Here is a 14,814-nt window from a genome sequence, read left to right as displayed (position 1 = left end):
CTTCGGGCAACTTCGAAGATCAGCGAACTCAGAAGAAGTGTCAATTTGATATAACTGTCTATAAAAGCTGCAATTCACCTCTTTGCTTTTATACAGCAAAAGAACGTTATCGTGGAAATAATTATGTATGCACTTCAAAATGTGCATGGAATCAGAAAATGCCCACACTCGCCCTTGATGATCTGCTGGGTTTTCAATGGAGCATTTTATTTTATCATTCTTCCCTGAATTTTCAAATTCATCCACACCCTTTTATTACACTGACTTCCATCACACGTAAAACCAATTACTTTCACCCCAGCTTGTTCCAACTGAATTATGACCTGAATTATTATTTTTGACAATAGTTCTCCAGGAGTTGCATTCTTGCTAGCATACACTGCTACCGGCTGGATCCAGCTGTGCAACAAAGGGACAAAAATACAAGCACGTGATTGACAAGGACGTTCTTTTTGTCGTAGGAAGTTTCATCTCCTAAATCAACAAATCCGTCAACTGTCAGTGTAGTTGTATTAAATCTAATGTCTTCTCTCAATTTCACTTCATCAAAATTCACTATACCTAGTCGCTTGTTTTCGTCTTGCTCGTTTAAATAAAAATCTTTAATTGCATTCCATTAATACCATAATTACATTTGAACCCTTTGCATAGTAGTATCAAATGAACTTCGGTAGGGAGAGGAAGCAACTCATGTTTCAAACAACGTCTGTAACCCTTAGGGGATTTGATTTTCAAAAGCAAACTATCTATTATAAATTCATTAGAATAGTGCATACCTTTCGGGCTGGTGCTACATTTTTTTAGCATTGTGTCCACAATTTTTTTTTTTTTTTTGTTTCTTGCTCAGGAACTTGACTGTCTTCAGCTTCACTTGACACATTGACTTTATTTGCAACCTGCTTTAATTTAGCTGTGCATGCAACTAATTTCCTTTTTGCTTCTAATTAAATTCCTACCAAGGCTTTTAACTTGTCTCCTGAAATTTAGAACAGTTCTAGAAGCATCTGCATCACTATCAGCGTCCGATTCGTTGGCTGAATGGTCAGCGTACTGGTCTTTGGTTCTGAGGGTCCCGAGTTCGATTCCCGGCTGGGTTGGGGATTTTAACCTTCACTGGGCAATTCCAATGGCTCGGGGGGTGGGTATTTGTGCTGTCCCCAACATCCCTGCAACTCACACACCACACATAACACTATCCTCCATCACAATAACATGCAGTTACCTACATATGGCAGATGTCACCCACCCTCATCAGAGGGTCTGTCTTACAAGGGCTGCACCCGGCTAGAAATAGCCACACAAAATTATTATTATCACTATCAGCTACTTTACAGGGTAAACCGTAAATTATCGTCACTATTAAGTATTTTTGATGTCGAGGAAAAATTTAGTTCAATACATTCTAAGCTACAACTGTTAGTATTGTCATTGCCAACAAGTTCTTTAGGTAACTCTCGTTTCAATGGGGGTTTTTAAATTTTCAGGGACTTGCTTAAATAGGATGGTAAGTTAGGAAAAATGTGAGGGACAGCTCCTGGCTTTAAGCTCCACCATATTCTCGGAATTTCAATCTTTTCCCCATTAATAATAAACGAGTCTATCTTTCGAAAAATGACACACAAATCCTAGACCTACGCGTAAGATGCACGTCTTTTCCTGGGATCACTCTGGCCCACTGAGAGAAATACTCTTCATTTTCAGGTGGAGAGAAGAAATGAGGCGTCTAGTATCAAAACCGGCCAAGTCACAAAATTTACGAAAATGAGTTAAGGTTATCAATTTGAAGTAGAAGTATAGCACTATCAGGTGAAACAAGAATATGCTTTAAAATCGTCCATGTCTTCATGTTATAGAGCACTGAATTCTCGGTCATGCAACAGAATCGGCCAAGCCATGCAGGCAGTGAATTCGAAACCGGCCAAGTCAAGGAACGAGCGACAATCTTCATGATGCAGCATTATTGTCTGGAATCATGTGTTTTTACATTAAGCAACAATGTGATAATATCAGTAGGCAAAATCGTTCCTTGTAATGTATATTCTTTGAAGTCATAATATTGTGTTTTTTGTTCGTTTGCAACACTGATTTACGTATTCGTGGGCTTCTTACCGACATTGGCGCCAAAGCAATCCTATTTCTGGTGTGCTCGTATTTTGTCATTATTGTGTGCTGTAACATGGATATTGTTCCGAGTGGTGAACTGAAAAATTTACTTTCATACCTTGTGCCACATAATGGAAACATCAATAAATGAAACCCCCAGATCAAGTGCAAGAAAGAGAACAAGAGATACGTCACAGTGGAAATCACAACAACGAAAGCGAGAGCGGTAAGAATAATATTTCATTTTATTTTACTACAGATTATTGAAGTTTCTCGTTCGATTCTTGAAGCAGTTAGGTTGATTTTAGGCTGATGTATTTTCAGAAATTAGCCTCACAGAGCTGTCAAACCTAAAATATGGGTTTCTGTGTTTCATTTTTCGAGATTAAAAAAGAATTCAAATGAGCACATTTGAGAAGAAAATAAGATGATCTAACTATGCATGTTTGTGTGAGTGTGTGTTCTAACTCACATTAAAAACCATAGCAATAATAATAATAATAATAATAATAATAATAATAATAATAATAATAATAATAATAATAATAATAATAATAATAATAATAATAATAATATAGCATCAGAAATTAAAAATTAATCTTCTGCCACAGGTATTCTGCAAGTGAGCCACCTAAACTTCCTTCATGTCACCATCCTGTGAAAGGAACATTCAACTGCAAGTCTTTGACAATGCAAGAAGCAAGAATATTCCACAAACAGTTCTATGCATCTAGTGACAAGTTGAAACAAGACGCTTTTATCTTGAAATATTTAGAGACTTCACGAGTCACCAAACATCGTCCAAGACAAGGAGATCGGACACCGAAGTCATTATCTCTGAAATATTATGTGGGAACATCGAACTACAAAGTTCAAGTCTGCAGGGAAGTTTTCACGGATATATTAGGCTTAGGGAAACATCAAATTCAAGGTGTTGCTACAAGATTCCTTACCACAGGAACTTCTCTGAAAGAAAACAGGGGTGGAAACAGGAAGGAAAATAAATACATTTCCAGACAGAATTCGGTCATCACGTTTATAAAGATGTTAAAATGTATTGAGTCGCACTATTGTAGGTCTAAATCATCGGTCCGTGTTTATGTACGTAGTGATCTGAATATCAAGAAGATGTGGCGAATGTATAATGTACAAGCAGCTACAGAGCTAAAAGTGAAGGAAAGTCAGAAACATTTTTCAATACCAGATTTAATATTGGATTTGGAACACCCAGAACCGATGTACGCTCAAACTGTTTGCAGTTTGAAGAAATACTCAAGACAGAGACTGACGCAGAAAAGAGAAACACCTTGATCTTAGAGAAAAAAATTCACAGTGCTAGGGCTAAAGCATTTTATAGCCTTTTGAGGGAGAATAAAGCTGGTTTACTGATTTTCTCTTTTGATTGCCAGAAGAATTTTTCTCTGCCCCGTATCCCAGACCAAGCAGTATATTAGAGCAGGCAATTGTCAGTGTACAATTTCACAATAGTTCAAGGCCATTCAAGAGCATCAATGACTAAGGACAATGTATTTATTTATTCCTGGAATGAAACAGAGCTTGCAAAGAATTCCAATGCCATTGCATCAGCTTTATATCATCGTCTAAACAATACTGACTTCAGTGGAATTACCACTCTTCAACTGGTAGCAGATGGATGTGCAGGTCAAAATAAGACAGCACTGTTGTAGGAATGGTCTCAAATTGGTTTCTGACTAATGCTCCTGACTCGGTCACAGAAATACAGATAATTTTCCCAATTGTAGGCCATTCATTTCTACCTCCAGACCGTCCTTTTGGGAGAATTGAAAAAGAAGTTAGGAGGCATGACATCCTTACAGATCCTGATGAATATGAAGAGATATTATCTAATCATGGAACTGTTTTTCATCTGGGTGTGGCTTGTGAGTTCAATGATTGGAAATCACAGGCTGCTAATGTGTTGAAGCCTCCTTCTCAATGGCATTTTCCATTAGCTAAAACCAAAAGGATTATTATGAAGAATACGGAGAAGGCACAAAATTCTGTTCGTGTAAAAGGTGAGGTATTTTACAATAATGATCTTGGGAAGTACCAAAGTCTGTGTAAAAGAGGAAAATCGCTGGCTCAAATGACACCTCAAACAGTGATCAAAGGAATTACTCTTCCTGCCTCTAAAACAAAAGACATAAAAAAATCTCCTGCAGAACCACTTTGGCCCAACATAGCAAGATCTTCCAGCACTGCAGTTTTATAAAACTGTAATATTAGCAAGTGAAACAGCTTTCGTTGGTCATGAGAGTTCCATCACCGTCTCTGAAGTCTGCATCAATAGTCCACAAGAAATGCCTGATATTGTATTATAAATGAGAGCAAATTGAAGACTTTTCAATAACAATATTACTTAGTATGTTTGAACAGTACCTATCTTAATAATGATTCTATTAACATAAGTGACTATTATTGATGATCATTTTATTTTACTGTGTTCAAGATCTAAGTAAACTATAAACTTTTGGTGAGAGAAATCCTATTTTGTATTCTCCTCAGCTTTATGATGTTCTTCTTCATTTATTATCATCTCATTTATGCTGAAATGCTTTTTTTAATTGCAATAAAGAAAAGTAATTAAAATGTCAATTTTTCATTTAATTGCCTTTTTTCACAAGAGTTTGGAATTTAAAAAGAATACAGTTTTACAAAAACAGACTGAAATTGTATAAAATTGCAACAAAAACGGCCAAGTCAAAATTTAAATTAACAAAACAGATGGGTTAATTATGAGTTAGATTTCTCAAAACAGTGGAACTTAAATATTAAGCCATTAAGGATATAACTGTGAAAAAAAAATCTTTTCTGACAATCATTGCTTTGTCTCTACAGGTTTTTCATCAATATTGAAAAATATACCTTGAGTGACTTGGCCGGTTTTGATACTAGACGCCTCAAATGTTTACCTTCACCTGAACTGTAAACAGATCGACACCCCGGCACTAAGCACGACAGCATTTTCACACTCAATATATACCAAAATATAGTTATTACACTCAAAAAATCACTCCTGCTACAAGTAAAAACACGGACACCCAGTATAAACAATGCCATCTGTTCACCCAAAGTGACTGTTGCGCTGCAATGGCAAATCTCTGCACTGTAGCAACCAGTTTCTCCACTGCTGTAATGGGAAGCGAGTTGAAGTGCTCTCCTCCTCTTTCTATTCGCTATGGTGAAAACAATAAATAATATTGACAGGGCGGAGCCATTAATAACCTGTTGTGTTATTTGAAAGCTTTAGCTTTGTCGTTGGTCGGAGATAGTATTGCTCCCGGGTTTATTTCTTGAATACTGGGGTATACTTTGTTGATGATGTCATTGATCCTTGGATGTGACGTACAAATCTCACCTGGCGGAATAATTATTCCGTTACTTCCTCTCATCACTCCATTGCCAATAGAGAGGAGTATCTCAGAAAATGCATTGTCTGGATTGCCTCCAAGATCAACCTGAGCATTTTAGTTGGATTATACATACAGTACTCATATCGTTTAGTCAAACCAATGGTTCCTTTTCTTTAAAATGATTATCTTTCATTATGCATAACAATAGCTGCTGAATAATGTTTTATCACCATGCTGGAGAAAAATAAAAAGTGTGTGTGTCATTTGTAAAGTAAATATATGGTTGGTATTCTCAACAAAAAAAGTATTACACATTCCATTATTAACATAAAGATATTTATCAGAAATATTCTGGTTTTCAATGCAAATTCAAGGTTTTCTCCCAGTTTGTTTCCAGGTTTTGAAATTCTCACTTTTACCCTGGATTTTAAGGTTTCCAGGAATGCTGGCCACCTTAGTAAAGGTCTCTAGTTTGAATCCATACTACCTTAAGTGACATGAGGTAAACAACTCAAACGTCTAAGACAATATTTGGTGCATCGATGGTTAAGAACTTCCTTTCTGTTAATGTTTTCTGGAATATTAAACCTGCTAGAAAGTTCCAGAAAATCAAGATTTGTACACAATAGCTCCACATGAGGATATATTATAATCCTGCAAGCATACCTGGTAGGTGACTTCCGTGTGGAATTCTCAGTGATGACAGATGTGGAAGATATAAGCACTGGGGAGGTAGTCTGATCCTCAATGATGTGTGGGAACACATGTGGTGTATGTAACGTGTCATCAGTCCCTGATGGAACAGTCAACGATGAGTCCACCTGGAACAAAATTTACTAATAAAAAACATCCCTTTTATTTTGCAAGTTGCACCGACACAGATAGGTCTTATGGCGACGATGGGACAGGAAAGGGCTAGAACTGGGAAGGAAGCGGCCGTGGCCTTATTTAAGGTCCAGCCGCAGCATTTGCCTGATGTGAAAATGGGAAACCACGGAAAACAATATTCAGGGCTGCCGACAGTGGGGCTCGAACCCACTATTTTAGAATACTGGATACTGGCTGCACTTAAGCGACCACAGCTATCGAGCTTGGTTAAAGAACTTTTATAAAACATACAATTGATATGTGGAAATGGAACTAAGGTGTAGACATACATGCATACATAGAACGTCATCATCGTTGGCTGCTACAGTGAGAAACCTTCTGCAGTAGATTTGTGCCAAAGAATATATAAACACTGGTTTGCGCAGGTGTTGCCCAAGTGTTAGCATTTATGTTGGTGCGATTCATAGTCTTCTTAAGCTGGTCTTCATAACATTTCAAAGGAGCACCTTGGTCACACACGTACGTACATACATACATACAATATGATTACCAAGTCAGAAGCATAATACAATGGAGAGGTGATGATAGCAGTCACAATGGTTAAGTTTAACACCAAGTATATTCTTTTCCCACTTATAAATGTTCTCCCTGTTCTAGAGTGTATAATTGAAATTAATATGATCTAAGATTGATAAGGTTTCATAAGACATTGTAACATGCGCCAAGAGAGAGTACGGGATGGAGAGACATGAGAAGAACTTAGTATTAGAAATATAAACTTAATACACTCACTGACAAAATTACAAATAAGTTAAGCACTCGGAAGGAATGGTACAATTTGGAGGTAGCTTGGTAAACATACAAACTATCAATGGATATGCAAGTAATTACTGTTGCAAAACGGCTACCAGAATTGATGAGGGGTGCCACTACTACAATAGTGATATTGTTATCAGGCATATGTGGAGCGTTAGACAGTCAACATAGTGAAGGAAGGCCAGTAAACATAGAGTATGCCTCATAGATGTAATCAGACAACATTACCACCACTTAATTCATTTCCATACGTTAATGGTTAGCACTATTAGTTGCTGTACTCAAAGGCTGGGTTTGATTCCTGGCCCTGTCAGATTTAAGATAGGCAGGAAGACTGGTATGTTGTTGCAAAGGTACACGCAGCTTACCATTCTTGGAGGAATTCCTGAAAATAGTTGCATTACCTCAACGAATGTGAGGATAGGCAGGAAGACTGGTATGTTGTTGCAAAGGTACACGCAGCTTACCATTCTTGGAGGAATTCTTGACAATAGTTGCATTACCTCAACGTATGTGAGGATATGAATTTACATTTGTTATCACCTCCTGACAGTGTTTGAGAGGAATCATACAGGAAAGGCTCCATGAGTCCAGGTGGTTGTATTGTGCAACTGCCAGGCAAGTGAGGCATTCGCATGTCACACTGGGCTGATGTTGGAACCAACGAGTCTGAGAGGACACCCACACTTGCTATGAAGGTGGTTGACCAAAACAGACCACAGTAAAGGAGGAAGCATTACACAATTCAATGACATACATGTCTGCCATCCGAACATGGTTGCTGGACTCCATAAAACCTTATGTCTTGACATGCAGCATCAGCTGGATTACACGTTCACTGCCCCATACAGAGGCTACCATTAATACCAGAGCAGAAACACCAGCACAGGCAGCTATTTTATTACTGGGAGGCACAAACTGATGATGAGCGTTATCGCACTATATTCAGCAATGAATCTTGGTTTTGTATTACAATGGATGAACACTGTGTGCAAATATGGTGGCACCAAGGGGAGAGAGCATATCGTATCAATCTTTTGGTGAGACATGTCAGCTTTACTCCTGGCATAAAGAGGTGGGGAACCAGACAGCCAACCAGAGAACACTGATCTACAAACAGTACGTGTCTATGGACTCCTTGCATCATGTTGCGGTACTCCCATGACCAGCAAGGTCCTCCCTATCTGCCCTTGAGAGACTGTATATAAGATCAATTTGGAGTTAAACTCTCTGACACGGTGTCAATCTGCCACTGTGGAATGACTTACCTCACGAGAATATACAAAGTCTGGGAGTACGAAGAGAAGATGTTAGACTAAGTGGTATGTTCTGAGCTGCCAGTGGAGAGATGCCATAGAATGATATTAGTAGATGAATAAGCTTGAGCAGACCTTTTAAAAGCAGGAAAGATCATTGTTATTTGAGTCATCAGTCCATAGAGTGGTTTGATGCAACCCTCCATGCCACCCTATCCTGTGCAAACCTCTTCATTTCTACGTAACTATTGTATCCTATATCTGCTTGTCATATTCATACCTTGGTCTATATATATTTATTAAACGAATCAACGACTTCCTGCAATTACGGGTTGCCAGAATGGACAAAGTAAAGCATATCAGGATAGATAATGTTTTTATCACATACAAATATAGCAATCATAGGGATATTTTTAGGTTATGGAGGTCCGAACAGGTGAGATTTCAGGATGTGTACAGATCCACGTATGGTGGTGGTAACTATTCTTTTGATGCTGTTCATAGGCAGGTCGAACTTCTTCCAGAATTCTACGAACAAGGCAGGTATTGTGCCACGAGCACCAATCATTAGGCCGATAATCTCTACTTCGTTCAGCTGGTATTTATTTTTGTAGAGCGGAATGGTGGGCGTGTAAATGTTCTGCTTTTCAAGATGAACTTCAGTAGAATGGCCGCCATGGTGCTCGAAGTCTTTCTTGTCGTTTTTTTTAAAGGCAAATATGTCAATTCGTCTTGTACTCCCTGTCGTAGACAAACCATGGACTTCTTCATATACACGGAAGTTTTTGCGATGAAGTTCTTCTGCAATCAGTGATCTTATTTTGTGGTGACGTGAGTTTCTCAGTACTTCGCCGTAGGGGCAAGAACCCAGAACGTGAGCCAGTGTTTCTTTTTCTCTGACGCATCTGCAACAGACGTTTCCGTCCTGAGTTCTGCCCGGGATAGTTCGTACTGCAGAAACATTTGATGTCATCTTGATTGCCTCTCGCCATTCGCTACAAGAAAGTACCTGGTGATGCCTAATCCAATTACATGGCCGGAGTGTATTCTTTATACAACTCTACACCGATCCCCTTCTCAGGCAAAGAGCACCAAGTTGCCATTTCACGACTTCTTAGTTCTTGGCAGATTTTTCTTGGATTTGGAAGGTCTCTGCCTTTATTGGAGTCGGTTAATATCTGTGATGTTGAGGGCCTGTAGACAATGCGTCGTTTCGGATGTCAGATCACGCATCTTTAAAACGTAGCTATTGCTGGCTCGGCGAAGAGCGTTGCATGCGCTTATTTGTTGCAGATGTACTTCCTAGCTTATTTTGAAAAATCCGAGGCCTTTGAATCTTAAATCAGAATACAGAGCACTATCGGTGTATCCATAGGTAATTGCAAAATTTCCTTTAGGGAGCTCTTTACCATTTTGTCGGCAGTTTTCAGTTGTTACTTGTAATTTGTAATAAGTTTTCAGGAAGCTAAGTGGTACTTGTCTAATTTCAGCGGTCTGAAAAGCATACACGAGAGTAGGGCTGACTGTTCAAAACAATGAACTTTTGATCTGTCTTTAACTTCTTGTGCAAGGTTTTTAAAGAATTGTTCGCATCAAAGGCGAGTGTTTCGTTAAAAGTGATGCCAAGATATCAAATTTCTTCTCTTTCTTTAATAGTACTGATCCTAAAATTGTCGTGAATATCGAGCACTCCGTCCACGAGTTTCCCCTTTTCAATACATATGCCCACACATTTGTTGGCATTTATCTGTAGACTGATTTCCTGGAACAACGTGATAGCAATGCGTGTCAACTCAAGAGCTGCTTCTTTATTTTTGCCAACAATGACTGTGTCATCGGCGAAACCAATAATACTAAGAGGGGGCAATTCTGCAGAAACTGATTTGCCAGATGCTTGTAGTAAGTTTTCTTCTGTTATCTCATCAAAAATGAAATCTGTGGCCAGGTTATACAATGCTGGCGGTAATGGAGATCCCTGCATAAGTAATCACAACAAGAGAATTGGCTTCGTTTTAACCTTAGTGGTTTCAAACTGTGTTGTATTGTCAGTCTGTAGATTGATGATTAGTTCCTTCAGTTTAGATGGAAGTGGCTCTACCCCTACTGTTCTTACCACCTACACTTCCTTCAAAAACCAACTGAACAAGTCCTGGGTGTCTTTAAGATGTGTCCTATCATTCTATCTCTTCTTCTCGTCAAGTTTAGCCAAAGATATGAGTTTCATTGTTGTTTCCGTATTGAACTGAGATCACAGAGATGAGTTATTTATAAGGTTCAACCTATTAAATACTGGAACCTTATAAATAACTCATCTCTGAAATTTAGCCAAATCGATCTCCTCTCACCAATTCAATATCTCTTCATTTGTGATTCGATCTATCTATCTCACTTTTTGGAGGTAGCCAGATCGATCTCCTCTCACCAATTTGATTCAGTATCTATTCATTTGTGATTCGATCTATCTCACCTTCAGCATTCTCCTGTAACACCACATTTCAAAAGCCTCTCTTCTCTTTCTTTCTGAGCTAGTTATCGTCCATGTTTCACTTCTATATAATGCCACGCTCCAGATGAAAGTCTTCAGAAACATCTTTCTAATTCCTACATCAATGTTTGAAGTGAGCAAATTTCTTTTCTTAAGAAAGCTCTTCCTTGCTTGTGCTAGTCTCCATTTTATGTCCTCCTTAATTCTGCCATCATTAATTATTTTACTACCCAAGTAACAATATTCATTTACTTCCTTTAAGACTTAATTTCCTAATCTAATATTTCCTGCATCACCTGCCTTTGTTTGACTGCACTCCATTACTTTTAGACTTCGTCCATTCTATTCAGCAACTTCTCGAGATCTTCTGCAGTCTCAGATAAAATAACAATAACATCGGCAAATCTCAAGGTTTTGATTTCCTCTCCTTGGATTGTGATTCCCTTTCCAAATTCCTCTTTGATTTCCTTTACTGCCTGTTCTATGTAAACACTGAAAAGGAGGGGGGACAAACTGCAGCCTTGCCTCACCCCTTTCTGGATTGCTGCTTCTTTTTCAAAGCCCTCGATTCTTATCACTGCACACTGATTTTTATACAGATTGTAGATAATTCTTTGTTCTCGGTATGTGATCCCAATCACCTTCAGAATCTTAAACAGCTTGGTCCAATCAACATTATCGAATGCCTTTTCTAGATCTACGAATGGCGTGTACGTGGGCTTGTCCTTCTTGATTTGATCCTCTAAGATCAGACTTAAAGTCAGGATAACTTCACGTATTCCTACATTTCTTCTGAAGCCAAATTGATCTTCTCCCAACTCAGCTTCAACTTGACTTTCCATACTTCTGTAAATAATATACTGTATGTTAAAATTTTGCAGGCATGAGATACTAAACTAATGGTGCAATAGTTTTCACACTTATCAGCATCGGCTTTCTTGGGAATAGGTATAACACATTCTGCCAAAAATCAGATGGCACCTCTCCTGTCTCATACATCTTACACACTAAATGGAATAACCTTACCATGCTGGTTTCTCCCAAGGCAGTAATTCAGGGGGAATGTCATCAATTCTAGGTGCCTTGTTTTAGGTCTCTGTCAAACTCTGACCTCAAAACTGGGTCTCCCAATTCATCAGCATTAACAGCCTCTTCTTGTTTCAGAACCAAATCATTACCTTGATACAACTGTTGGATAAGTTCCTGCCATCTTTCTGTTTTGTCTTCCATCCCTAGAAGTGGATTTCCTTCTATTTACACAGAAAAGCGCACAATGTGCAGGGGTATAAACTTAATCACTACAAAGTTTTGTCAGAAAACACGGTCTCTTCAGGCACTCCAGTGCGTGGTAACGACCACAGAACTTCTTACACCATCGACATACACCTAAATTTCCTTTCTCCAAAGGTTTCCTTGATTTTCCTCTATGCAGGATCTACCTTTTCTGGGACCATACAACCTTCGACATCCTTGCACTTCTCCTTCAACCATTCTTCCTTAGCTACCTTGCACTTTCTATCCACTTCATTCTTTAATCACCAGTATTCTTTTCTGACCTCTTCATTTCTAGCATTCTTGTATTTTCATTGTTTCTTTAATCAGGCCTAGTATCTCCTGAGTTATCCACTGATTCTTAGTTATCTTTTCTTCCTTCCTAACATTTCTTCAGCAGCCCTACTGACTTTTTCATGATTATCCACTCTTCTCTATTGTGTTTCCTTCAGCCCTTTCATTTAGTCCTTGTGTAACATGTTCCTTGAAACCAGTCTTGCCTAAGCCACCGACAAAGGAGGTCGCATTGAGCGGTGAGTCCCGGGAGGGGGAGTGGAGTTCGAGAGTGTGGAGTGCTGGAAGGTCGCCGAGAAGTGGGCCGACAATGATTGGTATAGAGCAGTACAGAGCGACGATAGGAAGATGGCAGAGGAAAATGAAGAAAGAAGAAAAGAAGCCAGGTGGGTGTAAAATGGATATGGAAAGGAAAGGAGAACTATTGTTATCGGCAGCAGTGATTATAATTTTACTATGGATTGGGGGAGTCGAGTTGAACCCAGGCCCGTCATCTAGTAGAAATGAGGAAAGAGAAAATATGGACGCAATCAAAAGAGCTGTAAGAGAGGTGTTGACAGAAGTTTGCCCTTTCGGGCAAATAAAAGAGATGATTGAAGAACAGACCAGTAAGATTGAAAAAATGGAAGTATGGATAAGAGGAAAAACGGACGACATAGCAGCACAGGTGAGAAATAACATCGAGGAAGTGGTAGCATTAAGGGAAAAAGTAGGACGACTTGAAGAGGAGAATTTAAAGCTGAAAGTAGAAGTGGAAGCGAATACTTTATATAGAAGGAAGAAGTGCTTGTTTATTTATGGAGTGCCTGAGGAGACGAGTGAAGTGAAAGTAATTACAACTTATAAAGTAGTGGACTTAATACAGGAAAAAATGAAAATAAATTTTAGTGAAGTGGATATTGACGATGTGCAGAGAGTGGGAAGAACTAGAGGCAATAGGCCTATAAAGGTTCAATTGTTTTCAACATTGATGGCGGATATTGTGTTAGCAAATGCGGGAAATGTCCAGAGGGATAGAATATGGATAAAGAGAGACGTGGGAAGTGACGCGATCAGAAATGAGAGGCTACTCAGAAAACACATGATACTGGCTGTAAAACAGGGGCTGAGGGCAACTATCAGAGGTCAAAATCTAGTGGTGTCAGACAGAAACTGGAAGAGAATCTGGTCTGTGGATAGATTGATGGATTTAGAATCGAAGTTAAAACAAGAGGGAGAAAAGGAGAGTAGTGCAATAAACTGTAGGCAAGTGAGGCGAAATACAAATAACAGTGTGCTGAGGATGGACTTAGAGATGAAGTCAAAGCGGGCTGAAGAAAAAGGGAGTAGTGCAGCGATTAGTGGAGAGGATAGGCAAAATATAAGAAGTAACAGTGTACCGTGTGAAGAGAGGCAGGGAGAGGTGTCAAGTGATAAAGTGACCAATAGCAGTGTTCGGAGTGAAGAAGTGCTGGCAGAGAGGCCAAGTGAGAATGTGACTATTTGCAGGGAAGAGAGAAGTAAGGGTGAGAGTGAGCAGCAAGAAACTGGGAGAGTAGAGTGTAGTGTTGCAGTGAGCAAGAAAAGACAAGGGAAGGTGGATTCGGAAGTCCAAAATAGTGAGAGGGTGAGTGGGGGTGAGCAGCAAGAATCGGTGAGAGCAGGGTACAGTGGAGTAGGGAACAAGAATGGACAAGAGGAGACAGATCGACAGGAAGGTAAAAAAATTATGAGTAAAGTCAGAAGTAGGAGCTTAAAATACATATGGGGAAAAGTACGTAAAGGGATGGAAGATACAGAGGACATGGAACGGTATAGGTTGGTTAAAGAAGGAGGAATGGAGATGAGGGATGAGAGGTCGATAACTACTAGAAGTAAGAATAGAGGGGGAGGCCTAGAAGGGAGGGAGGGAAAGTTATAACTATGGTATTTATTTGTGAAGGCTGAAATGTGGTGATGGAGAAGTGGTATGTAAGTTATGACGTGTTATGGGGCTGAAATGAGGTATTGGAGAAGTGGTGGTAGAAATTGGTGGAGGGCAGAAGGAGAGTGTAATGGTCGATGAAGTGGAGGTGGTATTTGAGGTGGAGTTGGTGTTATATTGCTGAAATGTGGTGTTGAAAGTTTTTGAGGGCTTGGTATGTATGAGTATGTGTTATGATTAAATTAGGAGGTGCTATATTGTTGAAATGAGGTGTTGGAGAAGTGGTGATATAAGATGGTTGATGCAGAAGGTGAGTGTTATTGTCGAAGCATGGTTGAATATGTAGGTAATGAAGTGTGTTTAAAAGGAGAGTGTAATGGTCGAAGAAGTAGAGGTAGTATATGAGGTGGAGTTGGTGTTATATTGCTGAAATGTGGTGTTGGAAGTTTTTGAGGGCTGGGTATGTATGAGTATGTGTTATGA

At 39.2% G+C, this 14,814-nt stretch overlaps 1 protein-coding gene across 1 annotated transcript in view; it reads right to left on the bottom strand.

The window, feature by feature from the left end:
• Atf-2 (Activating transcription factor-2) overlaps positions 1 to 14,814 on the bottom strand; it is a 136,220-nt gene that overhangs the window by 64,124 nt on the left and 57,282 nt on the right. Inside the window, exon 4 of the mRNA XM_067147599.2 lies at positions 6,144 to 6,298. Coding sequence (XP_067003700.2) covers positions 6,144 to 6,298 — 155 coding nt within the window. The remainder of the gene's footprint in view (positions 1 to 6,143; positions 6,299 to 14,814) is intronic.

Source organism: Anabrus simplex, chromosome 5, assembly GCF_040414725.1.
Source record: "Anabrus simplex isolate iqAnaSimp1 chromosome 5, ASM4041472v1, whole genome shotgun sequence".
Classification (NCBI taxonomy): Eukaryota; Metazoa; Arthropoda; class Insecta; order Orthoptera; family Tettigoniidae; genus Anabrus; species Anabrus simplex.
The sequence above is the reverse complement of the archived record's forward strand: the minus strand, read 5'-3'. Positions and strand labels throughout refer to the sequence as shown.